This window comes from Amia ocellicauda, chromosome 19 (assembly GCF_036373705.1).
Source record: "Amia ocellicauda isolate fAmiCal2 chromosome 19, fAmiCal2.hap1, whole genome shotgun sequence".
NCBI lineage: Eukaryota > Metazoa > Chordata > Actinopteri > Amiiformes > Amiidae > Amia > Amia ocellicauda.
The window spans coordinates 22,464,248-22,482,847 of record NC_089868.1 but is presented as its reverse complement, the minus strand read 5'-3'; the positions used below and the strand labels follow the sequence as shown (position 1 = coordinate 22,482,847).

The 18,600-nt window shown below is 39.3% G+C and overlaps 1 protein-coding gene across 1 annotated transcript in view; it reads left to right on the top strand.

Moving 5' to 3' along the window:
• The window catches only part of cdc73 (cell division cycle 73, Paf1/RNA polymerase II complex component, homolog (S. cerevisiae)), a 50,697-nt gene that overhangs the window by 426 nt on the left and 31,671 nt on the right, over positions 1 to 18,600 (top strand). The window contains exons 2-9 of the mRNA XM_066691774.1: positions 751 to 856; positions 1,278 to 1,347; positions 1,528 to 1,590; positions 2,245 to 2,297; positions 2,427 to 2,515; positions 3,879 to 4,095; positions 9,501 to 9,599; positions 10,129 to 10,207. Of these exons, the coding sequence (XP_066547871.1) occupies positions 751 to 856; positions 1,278 to 1,347; positions 1,528 to 1,590; positions 2,245 to 2,297; positions 2,427 to 2,515; positions 3,879 to 4,095; positions 9,501 to 9,599; positions 10,129 to 10,207 (776 nt within the window). The remainder of the gene's footprint in view (positions 1 to 750; positions 857 to 1,277; positions 1,348 to 1,527; positions 1,591 to 2,244; positions 2,298 to 2,426; positions 2,516 to 3,878; positions 4,096 to 9,500; positions 9,600 to 10,128; positions 10,208 to 18,600) is intronic.

Here is an 18,600-nt window from a genome sequence, read left to right as displayed (position 1 = left end):
CTTTAAATGTTACAACTCGACCCAGGTGGAGAGTGTGATCTTGTTTGCACGACTATATATATCTCCTATCTAATGCATGACACAGTACTGCACTACTACTAGTCTAGTTTGCATTGCTGTAGCTGTTGTTTACTATTAATAAACGCTCTTAGTGTTTTTTGTAATGTTATGTAACAGCAGCCACATCCAGATTTGTGTTGCTAAGCCTGGGCTAGAAGATGCACAAGCTGTTGCGTGTAACTGGTGGTTTCATTGTATTCAACATGAAATGACTTACTACTTCTCCTGCTAGTCAGTATGTAGTACAGCAATAACAATGTCACTGCTTAAGTTACAAAGCTGTATTATTTATAAGCCGGGTCTTTTCCACCTTATTCTTAATGGTTACATTTTTGCATTAACTACTAGTACATTGTTCTGCATTTGTCAGTGCAGTGTAGGAATAAATAAGCATTGCATACTGTTATCAGTCTGGTGTTGTGTACGTGTGCATGTAAGTAAATGGGGAACTAAATGATTGTGCATTCGTCAATATTGAAGTGGAGGTCGCTGAGGGTTTCTTCATTGGTTGTTATGATTCTAGAATTGTCTCTTCTAGAATATTACTCACATGCTCTATTCATCTTAAAGCATGCATTATACATTTGCACCATGCATGTAACAAGTTGTCAAATAGCATTTGCTTGTTTGTATAGTTAGATGTAAAGTAATCCCTTCCTTGCATATCTCACTTTCCTGTTTGACTTTCAGTACTGGGAAGGAGGGGCAGCCCAAGGAATACTACACTTTGGATTCCATCTTATTCTTGTTGAACAATGTGCATCTTCCTCATCCATCGTATGTGCGAAGGGCTGCAGTAAGTATATATATATATATAGAGAGAGAGAGAGAGATTTTTTTTTTGGCACCCTTTGGATAATATATATATATATATATATATATATATAAAAACTTTAATTTGTTGTACTTTGCACAGTCTTTAAGTTGTTGTTCATGTATTTTGTTTCACCCACATGCACCGTAAACGCTGTAGGCCTTTTACAAAATGATTTCAAATGTAAGATGTTGTGATGGTCTTGAATTAAATCAAAATCGCCAGTTAAAAATTATAACTCCCTAGCAACAAAAAAACATCAAGTATCGTAATTTGCGACTGATTTGTGGGTCAAAGTTTTGAAAGTCTTACCTCCTCAGTTTATCAATGCATTTCTTCATGATTTATGTTTATTGATATTTGGGAATTTAAAATGTGTGTATCAACTTCAACTCTCTTCTAGACAGAGAACATTCCGGTGGTCAGAAGACCCGACAGAAAAGATTTGCTTGCTTATCTCAATGGAGAAAGTTGTAAGTATGAATAATATGTTGAATTATTTGGTGAATAAATGCTTTCATATCGAATTCTGTGTGTGGATTGAATTGCACAATTACATCTTCAGAGACTGCAGTCAGCTTATCGATTTCAAACTGAATTTGTACTCAATATTTTTACTATTATTATTCACTGCATTTTGTGTTTTCTCATAGCGACTTCGGCGAGTATTGACAGAAGTGCACCCATCGAGATTGGTTTGCAAAGGCCGACTCAAGGTTTGTGTTTCATTCACAGTGTGCTTTTAAACATCACTGCTGCACTTAAAAGGTTAAAAAATGTGGTACAACACACACACTGCTGGATAGAGCGATATAGATACAGATGTATGTATAGACGGGCAGCAAGATGCACACAGACTGCTTGTATAAACTCAGCCTTTCTAAATACAAACTGTAGCGACAGATATTCATGGGCAACCCATTCAACACTTTGGCTGTCCTCTAGGGTATGCTTTGTACCCTGCTGGTGGTTCCCTACAGTACAGGTAATTCAGGTTTTAAACTAGAATTGAAAAGGTACTGTTACTTAGAATTGAAAATGTAATCTCTCTTATTTTTCTACTGTCTTTGGAATCCTAAAAAGCAATACTTTGGGTACTTTTTGTTAAACTGTGCACTGGATATTGGTGATATGCTTTAAACCATACTATTTATAGAAAAACTGCAAACTGTCATTAATTTCTTCCTTCGTATGTTTTCATATAAGTAGTAATATGAGCCGGAACAGTAACTGACAGAGCCCCAACTATATATCTATCAACATACACAAACCCTAAAACTAATGAAAAGAACACATTTCTTGAGCCAGCTGATGGATGTAGTTGATCAGATCCACTGTAGTGATGTCTCTCTTCCTCTCCGTCTTAACAGTGAAAAGAACAGCAGACGATGCGTCGTCGGAAGCCAAAAAGCCACGAATAGAGGTGACCGCTCCGTTAAATCTCTCGAATCTCTGTCTATCGAAGAACAAGCACCATTGTGTGTTGAACTGCTTTCACTGGGGGTCGAGACGACTGGACGTGTGTGATTAACTCTCCTCTTTTATGGCTCAGGATGAAGAACGTGTCCGTCTCGACAAGGAGCGCCTCGCCGCTCGGCTGGAGGGGCACAAAGAAGGCATCGTGCAGACGGACCAGATCAGGTAGATGCGGCCGTGTGCTCTCAGCCTGGCTAGGATTTTAAATGCTTATTCTTAATCTACGAAGTATATGATCGGCCTGAAGGTGTTTCTGGCTCGGTTATCTTTAAGGTGCAGACATTTCGGTTATAGGGAGGTTATTTCCTTCCGGAGGGTGCAGGGCACTGAGCTATCGCATGTTGTGCTATTGCACCTGCTTACACTGTCAATACTCCGTCCTGCTTCAGCCCAGCAACATGAGAGACTTGTTTGGCAAGTGCTTCCTGCACACTGCTCTTGGTTTATTAACACCTGCAGTACCAAATCAGTGTTTTCCACCCATCTTTGGTTCTGGTTTATCTCGGTGTCGCCTTCACAAGTGTAGGATCTCATTCGCTTTTATCAATAACTGTCAGTCTCTCTCGCCTTCGTTAATTATCGGCTCATGTCAGCCTCACACCTTCCTCCTAAAGTACCGTGTTGTGACCGGATTGAAGCTTGTGCTCTCCACATGAAAGGCTCTGCGCTCGGCAGATGTGATTGAGCACTGAATTAAAAATAATGTATATATCTATAGACAAGAGAACGGCCTGTTTATTGTGAATGTAACTGTCAGACCCGGCTGTCTAGCAGGATGTTTCGAAACTGTGTTGATATTTCACAGAATTTAGTGTGCAGATCTCATGCAACACTGTTAAAAAGAATGATAAGTAAGGTGATGCTGACGTTTGTTATTTTTAAAGTGAACTGAGTCACTTATCTTTGACATTTGTGTCTGCCACGGAAGCTAATATTACAGGTTCATTTAATTATAATTATTTGCCAATTTACCTGGACAATTATGCTTTCTGAGATGATGATGGGGTCTATGTGTATGTATTACTTTAATTTTCATGTGATTATAGGTATTCAGATGTAAAATATTTGATTTTGTGCAATATTTACTTGTATTTAAGGATTCATAAAAACTGTTTTTCTCAAACCGTAGGGGACATTGTCCTGTTTTGTATGAAAGGCAACGTAGTAAACATTTTAATCTCGTAGCATTTCACAATTGTACAACTTCCTATGTACTTACAATGTATCTTTTAATGGGTGAAAACTTGTATTCTTGTATTTGGCCACTTGATGTCACCATTCCTTCCGTTTCATGCAGAAAAAAAAATTTGTTTAATAAGGTATGTTTAAAACCTTTAGTAAGCTTTGATCTTAGTTTAGATCAGAATCCATTTATGTGATTTAGAATGCATGCATTTTTCTATTTTTAGTTTTCGGTGTTTATTATTTTGAACCCCATACCTACACATGTAATGTAATGGCAGTCTGTAGAATAATACTTATCGGGCAACGCCGTGTTTTATGTCTGAAATCATCCTTTTATTCCCAGGTCCTTGTCAGAAGCCATGTCCGTTGAAAAGATTGCTGCCATTAAAGCGAAGATCATGGCCAAGAAGAGGTCGACGATTAAGACCGACCTGGACGACGACATCACGGCGCTCAAGCAGAGGAGTTTCGTGGATGCCGAGGTGGACGTCACCCGAGACATCGTCAGCAGGGAGAGGGTCTGGAGGACGCGGACCACCATTCTGCAAAGCAGCGGAAAGGTGGGAGCAAAAACGCTTCGAATCGCACATCAGACGGTGGCTTTGTGACACATACTGACCCACACACTGGGGAAAATGTGTGGAAAGCCATAAAACTGTATTAATTGAGTAAACCGTTTCAATTATCTGAAAGTGTGGTTTTATGCTGTCTGTTCTCCTTTATCTGGCTTTATTTCACTTACTTTCCTCTCTCCCTCCCTTTCCCCACACACCTATTTCCCTCGCTCTCTCTTCCTCTTTTTAAGTAACTGAGAATAAAATACAGGAAGTCAGTGCTCATCCCCACCGCTGGGCATTGGAGATTTAAAACCGCATCCCTGCACTGAACAGCTCTGTCACTGTTGCTCCATTAGATGTCCGCTCCATGAACTCCTCTCGCCGCTTACGTCATGGAAAGTGGGCAAATATTGGCTTGAAGATCAGAACAAATCTATTGTGGCCTCCGTGGTTTAAGTAATATTCAAGCAAGTGTGGAACCATTAATCGATAAATATTGTATTGAGTGTGGGAAGTTACATTTTGTTGCGTTCCCGGTCTTTCACCAACGACTTTGTGTACTGAACATTAGTGTCTGTAGCTATTATTCTTCCTGATGGAAATAAATACATAGTTTTTATTCTATTGCATAACGAATGCAGACGCCTCCAAATAGGAGTACTGCATGATACAATTAAGCAATTAACATCCCATCATGCTCTATGGCATGTATAAAAATGCTGAGCATGCCCAGTTGACCTCGATTTTAGTTCAAGATGGCAAGAGGAAAGGATCTAAGTCACTTTGAAAGAGGGGGCATTATTGGGGCATGAATGGCAGGAGCTTCAGTCACACAGATGCTCAACTGGCTCGTGTTCTGGACAAGTGGGCGAGTGCATGTGTGGGACACCAAGAGAACGGGACAGGCCTGACTGCTGGACCCCTACAGTGAGGGGGTCCGCAGGCTCTGTTATGCTGTGGTGGCATTTTCCTGGCATCGTTTGGGTCCACTTGTCCCCTTAGAGGGAAGGGTCACTGCAAATCATGACAAAGTTATTCTGAGTGATCACCTTTATCCTATGGTGACGCATTTCTCTCCTGATGGGAGTGGTCTCTTCCAGGATGACAATGCCCCCATCCACAGGGCAGGAGGTCTCACTGAATGGTCTGATGAGTATGAAAATGATGTGACTCATATGCTATGGCCTTCGCAGTCACCAGATCTCAACCCAATTGAACACCTATGGGAGATTTTGAAGTGACGTGTTAGACGGTGCTCTCCACCACCATCATATTCCCTCATTTGGGGGTTTGGTCTTTTGGAAGAATGGTGTTCATCCCTCCAGTAGAGTCCAGAGACTTGTAGAATCTGTGCCAAGAGCATTGAAGCTGTTCTGGGGTTCATGGTGCCCAACACCGTACTGAGACTTTATGTGGGTTTTTCCTTTTAATTTGTCACCCATCAGTATATATTTTTGTAATTTCTATGTTGTGAAATATAAGTGGTCTTTATCCATTGCTTTACCAAGCGTGAGCAGTTGATGAGTGAATGCCTTTCAAGGTACAATAACTGCTCCTTCTGAAGAGTTGGGATAAGGTATAAATCCTAGATTATCCTTTTATTGTCAAGCATTACATTTTCTTAAGACACTAAATACTTGATGAATGTTGACGCAGCGTTGCATAACTCTTAGATATTTCCCGATGGCTCTCCTAGTTGTCCTTCTGCGCAATTAGAAAATCCCTAATGGTGACCTTCTCTATTATCACACGGTAGTTACAATTTTAATTGGACGCTTGCATATATTAAAGCAGATTTGGCCCAAGCATCTACTCGCGTCCCTCAAAGGCTGAGCTTCGGTTTCAGGTGAATGTCATACCTAGAGGACGGAGAGAAGAGATTCATTAGCAGATCTTTTATTTATGTTTGCCTTTACTCCACCTTTCTTGAACTTGTATTCCCGAATAGGAAACAAAAATCACTATATTATAATGGCCATTGATCAAACGTGGCTTCCTTTCTTGGGTCCTGTGATTCTGCTGAGTGGGCAAGATCTGGCGAGTTGCATCATCATTCATTATTAGCTGCGTCTGGGATGATCTAATTCCACGGCTCTAGCCATTTTAAAGAAATATGGCAGTTATTGAGAGCAAATTAACTTTAGAAAGCCGTGGTTTCAGGTTTGATTTCCATGTCGGCATCGTTTGTAAAGCAGTTTAGCTCTTGTGCTTAGTATTATACATTTATTTGTACTTTAAGGAAGGGAGAACACCCACTGAGTCAGTGACACAAGTTTTAAAGTCTTTGGAGTTTTGTTTTATGCATTAAAAGTGAAAACCTGCTAGCTTGTCATGCCTAGATGATGCAGATTGTGTATCATAATAAATATTGCATTTTAAGAACACGCTAAGCTCCTGTACGGCTGCATGATGAAAAGCTGACGGAAACGTTGACGGAAAGAATGCTGTTGAAATCGTTGAAAATGCAGAAATTTAAAATGAATAAGCTTTCAGCTGTCGGTGATTAAATGGCTAGTTCACTCATTCCTCCCCCACTTCTCCTGTATCTCAGCCTGAAGTTTTAGATGACTTCTCTTTTCATGCGCTTCGGTATTGATGGTGACATTTGTTTTAGGAAGGTTACTGCGATATGTGCCAAGTATGTATCCTCTTGAAGGCTGCCACATAAATTGTGGTTTTAAGGGCAGTGTGTTTGACTTAAATTGGTTTGGTTTGATGTCAAGTTAGTGTATAAAACCCAAATTAAAATTTGTAAAAGTCTTTGACATGTTGCAGTGTCAAGGATTTTACTGTAAATTAGGGATACTTTAAAGCAGCAGTAATTAGCAGTATAACTATCCTTTATATGCAGACATGAGCAGAAACTTGTCTAGGCTCTGCGAAGAGGAAATGTTACTTCATCTGAAGCTTGTTTTAAGCTTTTCAGACACTAACATTCAAAAGAGCAAAGCAAACTGTAGAGAACATGTTTACCATCTTTTAAAATGTAATAATAGAAAATACCAGAGCAGATGAAATCAAATAACTTTCAATATCTCTGTAAAAGCTGGTGCTGGAACTGAGCAACAAGTACAAAATGTTACTCCCACCCTGGCAGATTGACCACCAGAGATATTGCAAAAGACATTCCTGTGAATTAAGTATTTTTAATAAATATTTTTTATGCAAATTGGAAGTATTTTTTTTTTGGCTGCAACTCTGACACAATTAGACATTTTAGCTGAAGAAAAGCCTTGTTTAACAGAATTATTAATAACACCAGAGCCTCTCGGAGACAAACTGCTAATCTTAAATCATGTGAGGATTTCAAAACTTTATAGATCAACTCTTCCTCATTGCATTCTTGTCCAACATGCATGAAACGAACACATTTTAGATTAAAGGGTTGCTGGAATTTGTTTTGTAAATGTGTATTTAAAACTACTTCTGGATTAGTGTTTTTTTTCATGCAACAGTTACTCATTTATGCCATTTTAGTCTTCCATTTGAGTAGGGTTTTTTTCTCCATTATCTGTAATTGATGGCAAGACGCAATAGAACACCTTGCATTTGAAAAACTCAAGGCTGATGTTGACATTTGCTGCAGAGGATTAGCATTTCTCAAGTAGTTGTATTCATCAGTCATGGTTTAAACCAATTATCTGTCGACATGAGCAATTTCTTGAGCTGTAAACCCAGGTTTAGCAATACAGAATAAACTAAACTGACCTAGCTTGAAATGGCTAATATAACATTCTTGTTTTTATTCAAATAACCTTGCAAGTTAGCTTTTGATTTAAGTTTCCTCCAAAAGACTTTGTAAATTATACAGAATAATATTTTATTATAAGAGTTATCAAAGACTAATTATAACTATAAACATTTAAACTAGGCCTACATTTTGTGTTGGTTACAAATCACAATTTTGTGTCCATTCTAAACTGTACTTTCTCAAGACATGGGAGTTTTTTTTCTTTTTTTTTTTTGTGGTCTTCAATGTTTATTTACTGTAGTGACAGGGTAAACCTAATGGATTACATGGTAATAATAAAACCCTCATAGTGGCTGTAGTGTAATATGCGTTTGTTTCTGTAGGTGGCACAATCGTTCTGTACAAAGTGTCCCGAGTACTCCAGTGTGGTTCATGGTACAGTGATTTTATGAGGTTGCAAAATCTGCATATTTAAATTGTTTCCTGCTTGTACCTTATTAAATCCATTGGAGGATCTTCCATGATTTAATTAAGCTGAGCACATTAGTGGGAATATAAAATTATAAAAAGCTTGTAAACAGTCGTCAATTTATACCATCCAATTTGAACACAGGTATTCTCTCTGCTTCTTATAGGAGTTTGTTTTGCTTCATCCCATTATTAAGATTTAATTATTTGATTAAATTATGAGACTGAATTAAAATAAACCAGCCAGATGCTAATGTGGATTTGTTTTCCTTCTTTTTGATGCGTTCGATTTCCTACTTTACTTTTTCACCGAACCATCGGAGAAAAGTTGCTCAAAAAAGCAGCAATCGATGCTCTTTCAGGGATACCTTCATGTTCGCGTAAGGCGTGTCATCTAGTTTTAAGGTGAACACAGTTTAATGTAACATTTAATTCTCCATTGTTACATTTTGAAGGGTCAAGAAGAGCCGCTTCATTCATAGACTACCAGCACTTTTTAAATGTATTGATATTGTATAAACATCTGATTTTAGGCTTGTTTCCCTCCTTCTCTCGTAAAAGTGCAAAAGGACTATGATGGGTAATGTTCTGATCATTGCAATGTGTGATGCTGGGCATATGTCACAATTTAGCCGTAGATTAGTTCACTAAAAGTTATTGTCTCCCTGCAAACTGCCACGGTTTCTTTTCCTCCACGTCTTACAATGATGTAAAGAAAAATACGAACTAGACTTTCTAGGTACCGTCCATGCCCAGCCCCTTCCGCCAGTGCTTGCCATTCATTATCTTCCTTCTCAACATCTTTATTTGTGGTGTTGTATAGTTCTTCATGGTTAGACACACAGGTGATCTTTCCAGAGCCACAATGGACTCAAATGAAGTCCATCAATCCATGTCTTCCTCTCGTTTTTTTTATTGGTCAATGTAATTTGTAACGCATGGAAATCTAATCGAACCCCTTTCGCCTTTAGGCCTATACTTGATCATCTATTTGAAACCGTGTGCATGTGTGTGTATATATACCTCTATCTATCTCTATATAGATGGATAGATATCTGGATTAACTGATGGTGATGCGTCTTACCTCAGCTCTAGAGTCTGACCTTGAGAAAAGCACTTTCTCGCAAGGTTGCTTTGCATGGTAACAGGTTCACGGAACGTAGAAAGGAAATATCTGATTGTGTTTCACTTGGCCAGCGTACTGTACGTCTTCGCTATAGAAGTAATTAATCATTTTATTTAATTGCAGAACTTTGCCAAGAACATCTTTGCGATCCTGCAGTCTGTGAAAGCGCGAGAGGAGGGACGTGCCCCCGAACAAAGACCAACGCAGAACCCGGCACAGGCGGTGAGGGGATAATCTTTGCATGCTAAACACGGTTGTACACGGGCTGAAGTATTATAACAAATAAATTACCGCTTTAAAAGCATTGACTTAATTTGTAATCCTTTAGAAATTAGGATTACATCTTTACTGACTTTACATGAGGAAATATAACCTTGAAATTGAATGCGCCTATAATGCAGGGTAAATATGCTAGTTATTCTGGGCATTGATGTTTCTCTTAATGCATGTTTGTATCCATATTATGTTGAGTGCATTTCTAAAGATTTATCACTTTCTGGCACTGTTGTCGCTCATCAGTTGTAAGTCTACCTGCTGAGAGGTTGTAGTGTCTCAGTTGGCCCCTTCCGGTATGACATTTACCAATGCTCTTACTGTTCCAGTCTTCAAGTCTGAGCAATAACTTACTCTGTTTTAATTGTGTTTTTGATAATCACTGCAGGATTTCTTTCCAGCGCATCTCTGCAGTGACTTTGTGTTCAGACCGATCTGCATGCGGCTCTAAACGTGCTCTTTTCTCTTTTTATAAAAGGATCCGTCCCTCAGAAACAAGCAGCCGGTGCCAGCTGCCTACAACAGATATGACCAGGAGAGATTCAAAGGGAAAGAAGGCGAGTTGACGTTCATTTGCATTATTGACATCGAGGGAAGGGGAAACTATTTGACCAGAGTTTTCACTCGACCTTTACCACCTAAGCTTCTCAAAGTTTCTTGATTGGGGGGGTGGGGTAACTGAAAAGGAATTAAAACATGATTACTATTATTGTCAAATGTAGTGACGGTACAAAACATAATAATTAACAGTTTAATTTAACATTTACAGTATAGCAGAGTAACTGCATCTGAGACTGAATTGCTGTTATTTGTACAACATCCTAATTACATACATATAAGACTAATATGTTAGTCTTGTTTCCTACACTTATTGATCCTTATTTCTCTCTTGCTGGCTTCCATTGGAATGCATCTTTCCTACCATGTCTTCCTATAGAGAAGTGGGTTTCATTTTACACGGTTTCAGCTTTACGGTTCATTTCAGCTCTGCATGAATATAACGTGACAGACACAGAAAATGTCGGTTATCTTACTTTTACTAGTTTTAACTTGTTGATTTGGCCATCAAAAGAGTGTAGAGTGAGCTTAAGGTTTTATTTATTTTATTGTTTCCATCTTGCTTATTTTCTCCAATTTATATGCGTATGAAATAATTTGGCATCAAGCCTGCGTGCGCCAGGACATCCGGGCCTGGAATGCACTCCCTTGCCTCAAGCGGATTCCTCTGCTCACTCAATGGTCCCGCCAGCGGTGTGCTTTTAAAATGACAGATCTCCAGATCACTATCATAAACATCAGAATACCTCTTGGGTGCGGTGTCTTGGGGTTACAGTGGCAGGGAAAACCAGTTTAAATTAACCCTTTTCTCTCTGATCCTCTTTCACTGGCTTTATTGGACGGCACTTTTAGACAAAAAAAAAAAAAAAAAGGTCTTGATACTAGTCAACAACATCAATCAGAAGTATGAAGTGAGATTGGGATGGATATATATACACTCACCTAAAGGATTATTAGAAACACCTGTTCAATTTCTCATTAATGCAATTATCTAACTAACCAATCACATGGCAGTCGCTTCAATGCATTTAGGGGTGTGGTCCTGGTCAAGACAATCTCCTGAACTTCAAACTGAATGTCTGAATGGGAAAGAAAGGTGATTTAAGCAATTTTGAGCGTGGCATGGTTGTTGGTGCCAGACGGGCCGGTCTGAGTATTTCACAATCTGCTCAGTTACTGGGATTTTCACGCACAACCATTTCTAGGGTTTACAAAGAATGGTGTGAAAAGGGAAAAACATCCAGTATGCGGCAGTCCTGTGGGCGAAAATGCCTTGTTGATGCTAGAGGTCAGAGGAGAATGGGCCGACTGATTCAAGCTGATAGAAGAGCAACTTTGACTGAAATAACCACTCGTTACAACAGAGGTATGCAGCAAAGCATTTGTGAAGCCACAACACGTACAACCTTGAGGCGGATGGGCTACAACAGCAGAAGACCCCACCGGGTACCACTCATCTCCACTACAAATAGGAAAAAGAGGCTACAATTTGCACAAGCTCACCAAAATTGGACATTTGAAGACTGGAAAAATGTTGCCTGGTCTGATGAGTCTCGATTTCTGTTGAGACATTCAGATGGTAGAGTCAGAATTTGGCATAAACAGAATGAGAACATGGATCCATCATGCCTTGTTACCACTGTGCAGTCTGGTGGTGGTGGTGTAATGGTGTGGGGGATGTTTTCTTGGCACACTTTAGGCCCCTTAGTGCCAATTGGGCATCGTTTAAATGCCACGGCCTACCTGAGCATTGTTTCTGACCATGTCCATCCCTTTATGACCACCATGTACCCATGCTCTGATGGCTACTTCCAGCAGGATAATGCACCATGTCACAAAGGTCGAATCATTTCAAATTGGTTTCTTGAACATGACAATGAGTTCACTGTACTAAACTGGCCCCCACAGTCACCAGATCTCAACCCAATAGAGCATCTTTGGGATGTGGTGGAACGGGAGCTTCGTGCCCTGGATGTGCATCCCACAAATCTCCATCAACTGCAAGATGCTATCCTATCAATATGGGCCAACATTTCTAAAGAATGCTTTCAGCACCTTGTTGAATCAATGCCACGTAGAATTAAGGCAGTTCTGAAGGCGAAAGGGGGTCGAACACAGTATTAGTATGGTGTTCCTAATAATCCTTTAGGTGAGTGTATTTTCTTGCTTTTGATTTGGGTTAAACAATTTGCAACAAAGCAAATTTGAGAACACTATATAATATATATTTTGTTGGTAGTTGCATCACAATCAGCCCACTGTTTTTGTAAGGTAAAATGCATCACGTGGAACATTGAGCAAATGTTTAAAATAGTATAAACCTTCTACAAAAGAGTGTAAAACATTTCCGTAAAGATTAAATGAAAACGTTACATTGGCTTCAGTATCTTTTCATCCCGTCTTTGGTTTGCCAGGTTGTGGAGCGCGGCTCTTCATTTCCATCGCTTTCCATGAACGTGTGGTTATTCTACACATCTTTTTTGTTTTTTGGAAATAATCCATTCCACCTCATGGTAACATGAAATGGCATTACACACTGCAAATCTACACCCACTGCAGATAATGAGCGTGGAATTGTCCTCCATTGTACTTCTTGAAAGAACGGAATAAAAAAATAAGCTTTGCAAAGAGAACAAATTTAGCTTCGTGCCCTGAAGACATACGGCAGAGTACGGCTGCCACAAAACTAGCTCGGCAAGGTTGTGGTTGCACAGAAATAACATGAAGGTCTGTAGACACTGTCACGGCTATTGGTTTATTTAAGGCTGTGTTAATATGTGTACAGAAAATGGTGCTTCTGTAATGTTAACATTAATGGTTACAGATGCAAAATGTACATGATTCAATTAAATTTGCATCCATAATGATGGCGCATAAAAGGGACATTATTTTAATCTTTCATTAGCAGTGGTTTCTATAGGTATAGTAATGTAATTGTTTGCCCAGAGAATGGGAGAGGAGAGCTGGTTCCTGTGTAGATAAGTGTGCTGTGGGGACTCCGAGAGGTTCTGAGAAATGTCAGGGTTTTGTTCATGCAAAGGTATTCAAATCGGCAGCCTGGGATTTCCAAATAAGTGTTTTAACACGATTGAGGTGACTGAAGATGGAAATACTCCCAGCCTTCTCCAAGGAACCAATTTGTTTGCCGTTGTTTTCTCGACCATGTGCAAATAGTTTTGTGATGAATGTTTGATACGTTTGGTCAGTGACAACTAGTTACATAACGTGTAATATAAAATATCGCCTACTGAATCTAACTGATTTCCACAAGATAAAATGGTTAGGAAAATGTTCCATTTAACATTTTCAGCGTTGCCTGTGTATTATGTATGTCCTGACAGTTGTTGCCCTTGTTTGTGTGCAATGCAACCGATTAATTATTGAAATATTGCAACGGAAATATAGTAGCATGGAAAAGGTACTCGATGACATCTGGCCAATTTTTGAAGTCTGAAAATGGCTTTTTCGGAAAGATAGGCTGTGCTGTTCTTGTGCAGCTTTTTTAATACTGGCCAGCACTTAAAGGATTTAGAAACCTTTTTATGTTTTCAAACCTGCCTGCTCTTGTATCCATGCAATTAGCTATGCGTGCTGAAGAGGTTTCTTCAAAGAGAGAACAGTGTCTTAACTATCCTGCCTGCACTGGCAAAAGAATAAAATAAAAGCTTGCAGCCGAGGAGCATCATTGAACTGTGGCAGATGGTGAACATGAGGGTGACCGGGAGTCAGCTATTGCAGTTGAAAAAGCAATCAGACATTTGACTATTCTCCCCCACAAAAAAGATAAACTAATAACTATAAATGTCATTGACGCGCGTACACCATGCAACTGTTGATCGATTCTGATCCGTGGACTTATTACAGATGTTTTGTTTTTGTTACTCTACATACTTGGTTGATATGTAGTACTATTCTGAATTTAGCATCTTGGGGTTTGTACGGATGTCTAGCCAATACTTTTTCCACTTATATAAGAATGCTTGAGTATTTTATTTATACTTTATGACAACAAGTCCCTGTTCGCGATTGATAATGTTGAATTTAAAGTGTTCACGGCTACAAAGCCCTGTCACTGAGCTACATGGATATTGAGTCTTCGCTTGCTCTCTGTTGCCAGTCTTTGTGTGTCAGGGGTGCTTTTTTCGGGTCCAACAGCAGCGAAATTAAAGCTGCATGTAGGCAGAAATTATATGCTTCTTTTGGTGCTTTCTCCACGTTCCCTGCTTGGTTTTATTTTTCTTTATGATTCCTAGGCAGTTCACATTACACAACAGTTGCAGACCTGCCAACCTGTGCGCATTTTGACATCAAAGTATGCTGGTACACATTGTAACACCAAAATACGCAAAAATAGGGCTGAAGTTCTGCACACTTCCGTTATTAACAAGATTGGCTCAGCTCAATGTTATAATCAATCCAGATACAGTACAGTCTTGGATGAATGTCTATTCATTACACGTGAAATAAAGCATCTCAATGTTTATGCATTATGAAGCACTTAATCGCTTGCAGTAAATTTGGCAACTGATTAAAAAATTAGGAAGGGGGGGTTGATGAAGACCGATTTAATTATTGTAGTATTTATTTCTTAGCAGATGCCCTTATCCAGGGCAACTTACAAAACATAAGAGCATTATAAAAGTGCAGTACAAGAGAATATCTCGTGTGTATGTGTGTGTGGGCCGTTACGGGAGCAGCGCCATAGGCACAGTCCCAGCACTGCAGGGTGGATTGCATGCACAGTCCTCCCCCGAAGTTACGTCCTGATCGGGTCCGAGAACGGTGACACGAGGCGATGCCACGCAAGTCAAGACATGTTGAAGCAGAAGCATCTACTCGAAACCATCGTGACAATTCGAGTGAACCGCAAACACTATAAAACAAGTTATTGGAGAGCTAAGAGATGATTTCGTAACAAACACCTGTTAAGAAAAAGAGAAGACTAATTTAACACAATTTATTGTCTCCACATATGACTTTTTCTCAACACAGTAAGCGCCTTGTCTCTCCTTCAAAACAACAACACAGCGCAAGGACCTAGGAGACCGAATATACCGTAATTACACGTATGCGCGGAGCATTACAATACTGAACATACCGTCATTACTTGTGGAAAAGGACTATTACAAATACTGAATTTAACAGCATCGAATGCACAATTAAGCTCTGGGGCTGATTTATTGATTAATGTCAAAAATGCCTGGCCCCCAGGGGGCAAAGCCCCTTTGGAACCCTCACCAGGGCTTCCCTATTGGACCCCAAAGGGGGACTTGGCAGCCCACATACCCCTGGCCTAGGTTGTAGCGAGTTTGGTGCTCTTCAGACTTTCAGATTTTATCTTCACCACTCTCATATTGGATTGTTGGAAACAAAACTAACGTGTGTGATGCCTTCTTGCAACCATGCATGGCATAGCAAGGTTAGCTAGAACAAAAGTGCACTATTATTTTAGGTATTATTCATTGCCTGCTGCTGTTCACTTTAATTTTCTATTAAATCTTGTATTTTTGTATAGAGAGCTAAAGTAAACGGCAATGAGCTACATATACTTATGTTTTCAGGTAGCTACAGAGGCTGTTTTTATTCATTAATAATTTACTTGCACTTTTATACGGAGAAAAAGACCATCAGGGAGCACTATCCCAAAACCAGGACACCAGGTTAACGTAAAAACAAATTGATAAAGGAGTTGTTATCCGAAGTATATGCATAATGCATTGTTTTCTGGTTGATAGGTTTAAGTGACTTATGCTTACGTTGCTGAAAAAAGTCCAGGGTTGGCAGGTCTGCAGTTGCATTTTAAACTCTCAAAATGTTGTCGAGTCAGCTAGGGTGGAGTCATCCGACATGTCCACTTTACTAAACTATGAAGTTGAATAGGAAGTTACTGCAGATGAGCAGACGGATGGTAACACTATGCTTGAATAGAATCTGATGATCAAACAAATGGTGCCCCTTGATGTGAATATCGGTGTCCTCCAGAAGAGCAGGGGGATCAGAAGCGTGTCTGGAATTTTTAAAGGGGAGGGCGTTTGCGTACATGTATGCATCCTGATAGGAGTTTACCTTTCACCTCGTATTTCTTGTCTTGTTGCATACTTGGATCAAGCACTTATAGCATAATGTACACATTGCGTATGTACTGTCCTGTTAAGATCTGGATATTCCTTATGAATGTGGTGAGGAATGACTTTGCAGATTCTGAGCACGTCACCATTTACGTATTCGTGCTTATAATCTAGATAAACAAAACAAAATGGATGACAGACATTACTTATTCAGATGTGTGGGGACCCTGTGAATGTGTCAATAGCTGTTAAAAGCTTGCTAAAATGTCATAATTTATGTAATGTGTAAAGAATTGTGCTGTGCTTTTGGTCAAGTGGGAGTGTAGTTAATGAGAAATGGGAGTGGGGGTGGATAGAAGTAGGCTTTTCATTGTGAGGGTTAGAGATTAGATGCTAATTACACCAGGACCTAGTTGAAATCATTATTTTAACAGCCTCGATGTCTATATGGTTTGAATGTCCAAATGATAACACCTCAATTGGTAATGTTAGCGTGTGTAAGAAATGCATTTTGTAGAACGTCACATTGTATTTAGTTTTAGTAGTGGAGATATCAAACTTGCTTTGCAAATTTAAACTTTAAATCACAGGTAATGCTTTTCCTCAATATGCAAAATGTTTAAGATGTAGGTGTTGTATTTGTACATTGTTGCCTTGAGGATGAGGATATGACACTTGCGTAGTACCTTGGCAAGGTCTTGTACTAAGAGATGGTGTGAAAAGTGTTGTGATTACAGAAGGGATTATAGGCGACTAGAGGTTTTGTTCGGTGATCCATTTCCAATGCAGGATACCTAATTGGAAATTGATGTCGCCCTTTTTATTATACTGGGCTTTTAAAGGTACACTCGCCACGAAAACTGCACTCATTGTGACTTGAGGAGAAATTATTGCGTGATGTCAAAAGCAGTTATCTGTCTCACAGATGCAGAAATTGTGCTGCATGGCACCCAGAGTAAATGAGTTCCTGGACGGCGAGCAGGCAAAATGTGCCGATGGCTGCAATAAAAATGACAACACTCGCTGGAATGGCTTCCCGCTTGTCACCATCTTTTTTTTTTTTTTTTTTTTTCCCTCTCGATTTAATGGCAGAAGTATTTTTGGCCATCCTCTGCTCTTGCCTATTGCAATTTTAAAGAAATATCCTTCTGGGTTGATTTTTTTTTTTTTCTGTTTTTTAAATATAACCTTGACAGTGCAAAACTGGTTTAATGATAACCGTTCTGTGGTGTCGAAGTCTTAACAGTTTCTCTCACTGTCCTGCATATTTAACAGCAGATATCACAGGCCGCAGTGCCAGGTGTGTGGGATGTGGGGACATTATCATTACAGAGAACCTCTGTGTGCGTCAGTGAGCTTTGCATAGCTTCCCTGCACATTTTCATCCTTTACCCAGTGTCTTATTTTCATTATTCAAACCTTTAAAGAATATATTTAAATTTATTTTTTGAATATTCAGTTGCTTTATTATGCTGGCACTTGAAAATTTACATTTTTAATTGTGCATTCTCGTGTACTGGCACGAATTTTGACTTTGATTCCGAAATGATACTCGATGCCAAAACAATACCAAGACCACAAAACATGTAACTTCACAGAATAAGCACTGGGCTTAATTTTTCAAACACTGCATAATATCCTGATAACTGTAGGAAAAAACTAAATAAATTACTATAAAACTACAACACTTTGTTCACAATAAAACAAGCCGGTTACAAAAATATGCTAAATTAAAGTATTACTACAACAACACAAGTAATACGATAGGATAGGAGTGATATTCATTGTGGTTATGATAGCTGCAGGAAACATTTTGTTTGTTTGGTCTCGTTATTAGTCCTCAATACACAACCTATTTATTGCTGTGAGTACATGGGTTATTTGTCTACTCAAGTCTGATATTAATCTCTGGTATGAAAGGGAAATTGTTACATAATCAAGCAATATATCTGCTGTAAAACTACTGTATACAGTGAGGGGAAAAATGTATTTGATCCCCTGCTGATTTTGTACGTTTGCCCACTGACAAAGAAATGATCAGTCTATAATTTTAATGGTAGGTGTATTTTAACAGTGAGAGACAGAATAACAACAAAAAAATCCAGAAAAATGCATTTAAAAAAAGTTATAAATTGATTTGCATGTTAATGAGGGAAATAAGTATTTGATCCATGTACCGTCAAATCTTGGGTGAGAACCTCCTTCCCTCAGCCAGGGCATTGAAAATGGGTCGTGGATGGGTATTCCAGCATGACAATGACCCAAAACACACAGCCAAGGCAACAAAGGAGTGGCTCAAGAAGAAGCACATTAAGGTCCTGGAG